Raw genomic sequence first — 1,929 nt, 5'->3', positions numbered from 1 at the left:
AGTTTCCGGCTCCGCAAGCTATGCCTCCGCTCAAATGCGGTCAACCATCCGTCCGAAAAAGTCATATCCCACGCATCACACAGGTCCTTCTGAATATTACGGGATTTTAGCCTAATTAAGTCTCGTGAGAGACATACACCTTTAGCTTCTACTTTCAGAATCCACTCTAATAAGAGCTTCTCCAGCGCTGGCGACGTCACGCGTAAGGGTTTCCGCCGCTTGTCATCTCCTTAGGTGACGCACATGATCTTGGCTGCGGTTTTGAGGATGTCAGAGACAGTAGTTTGAGCAGGCGCTCGCCTCAGCCTGTACGTCGCTTTTGCCCACGCAGCCAGCTCTTCTTGCGTCATGTCGGGACTATCTGCTGCCTTCTGGATGAGGCCTCGCTTCTGCTGTATCTTCATCCAGCTCCCCATGGGTATAAACTAATGTGAATTATGATCTGAAGCCTATGATCACTGTGTTGTTCTTCAAATGGTTGGAGCTGAGCGATTCGCGCCAGAATCCCCGTCAGTACACCCTCCTTAAAGCGATTGTAACGATATTTTAGGGATATTATTTTATACCAGTACCGGAATGGAGAGCGATTATTGTACCATATGATCTGCCAATCAGGTCGCACAATTCCTCTCACTTCAGCAGTAGCACACATACGGCACGCGCACACCACGTGCCAAGTGGAATATATCCAGACGAGTGTACAGCGAAGTGCAGCCACAACGGTAACGCGAATCAGTATCGTGTATATATACAATTTTGCAGTACCAGTACTTAAAGGAGTTTTGTCGTTTTCCTCAGCTCTTTGGGCCATCGATTGGTGACTCGCCTCATCGCCGCTACTATTCCCGTGGTAGCTGGCGGTGTTTTCGTCGCTCTCGGACATCACATATTCGCTTCCCGAGGTTGTTGCCACTTCAAATACTTCAACAAGGCTACGGCGGTGAGGGGTCGTCGTCGGGTCTGCCCCATTTGAGATAGACCATAACAGCTAGATTCATATCCAGCACATGATGCTAATGTAAATTCATACCGAATGTAGTAACGTGAGTGCCTTCCATTAGAGGTCCCACAGAAGCTGTATCAGACACGATAACGTTGATTTCATAGAGTGTATAGAATATACACAATTTCACGATCCTTCGCCGTCGTTCGCACTGTCAGCTCCTTGTAGAGCAGGGTCACCTCATCCATTTTTTTTTTAATAAATTAACTTTAAAAAAAGGACCTTTATATTTACTTCTAGACATATTTTATTGAATAATTAATTTTTTTTTTTTTTCTTACGTGTAGGTTTTCCTTTAGTTATCTTACCTTGAGGTGTTACAGAAGGACGTCCACCACTAGTTTTACCTTCACCACCCCCGTGTGGATGATCAACAGGATTTTTTGCTACACCACGTACAGAAGGTCTTCTATTTAACCAACGTGAACGTCCGGCTTTTCCTAATTTAATTTTTTTATGATTAATATTAGATACAACACCTAATGTAGCAAAACAAGTTAATAAAATTAATTTTAATTCGCCAGATTCGACATATAAAGGACCTTAACTCGGCGCCTTGCTCAGCCGCGCTTGAATCACGAACATCCGCAGTACGAGGAGGGTTATTGCGTGCTGCAAAGCACTGCTCGCGGACGTCCGATGAAGACGCGCCGAGCACTTGTGAGGTGGCGTCTTCATCGGACGTCCACGAGTAGCGGCTATAGCCTTAAATTAGTTTTTTCGGGCTTTCCGCTTCGCAGATGAGGCTGCATACAATGCTCCAATTAGCCGCTGGTTAATACCGGTATACATAAACAACAAAGCTTACCGAGGCCACAGCGGTTTCAGATACCGCATTAGAATTTTCTTCCGGCGAGAAGGTGTTCACGATTCTCGAAATGACTTCATTCGTTTCGCCGGCTTTAGAATACGTGTGAAGCAATGAG

At 45.6% G+C, this 1,929-nt stretch overlaps 1 protein-coding gene across 1 annotated transcript; it reads right to left on the bottom strand.

The window, feature by feature from the left end:
- Window positions 1-932: 932 nt before the first annotated feature.
- Window positions 933-1,840, bottom strand: PITG_15727 (uncharacterized protein; the record flags this gene model as incomplete). The annotated part of the gene is made up of 3 exons (XM_002897953.1): window positions 933-1,013; window positions 1,587-1,701; window positions 1,812-1,840. 3 exons carry the CDS (start codon window positions 1,838-1,840, stop codon window positions 933-935), a joined length of 225 nt encoding a protein of 74 aa, XP_002897999.1.
- Between the last annotated feature and the right edge of the window lie 89 nt (window positions 1,841-1,929).

Source organism: Phytophthora infestans, genomic scaffold (genome assembly GCF_000142945.1).
Source record: "Phytophthora infestans T30-4 supercont1.40 genomic scaffold, whole genome shotgun sequence".
Lineage (NCBI taxonomy): Eukaryota > Oomycota > Peronosporomycetes > Peronosporales > Peronosporaceae > Phytophthora > Phytophthora infestans.
This window is presented reverse-complemented; position numbering and strand designations above follow the sequence as displayed.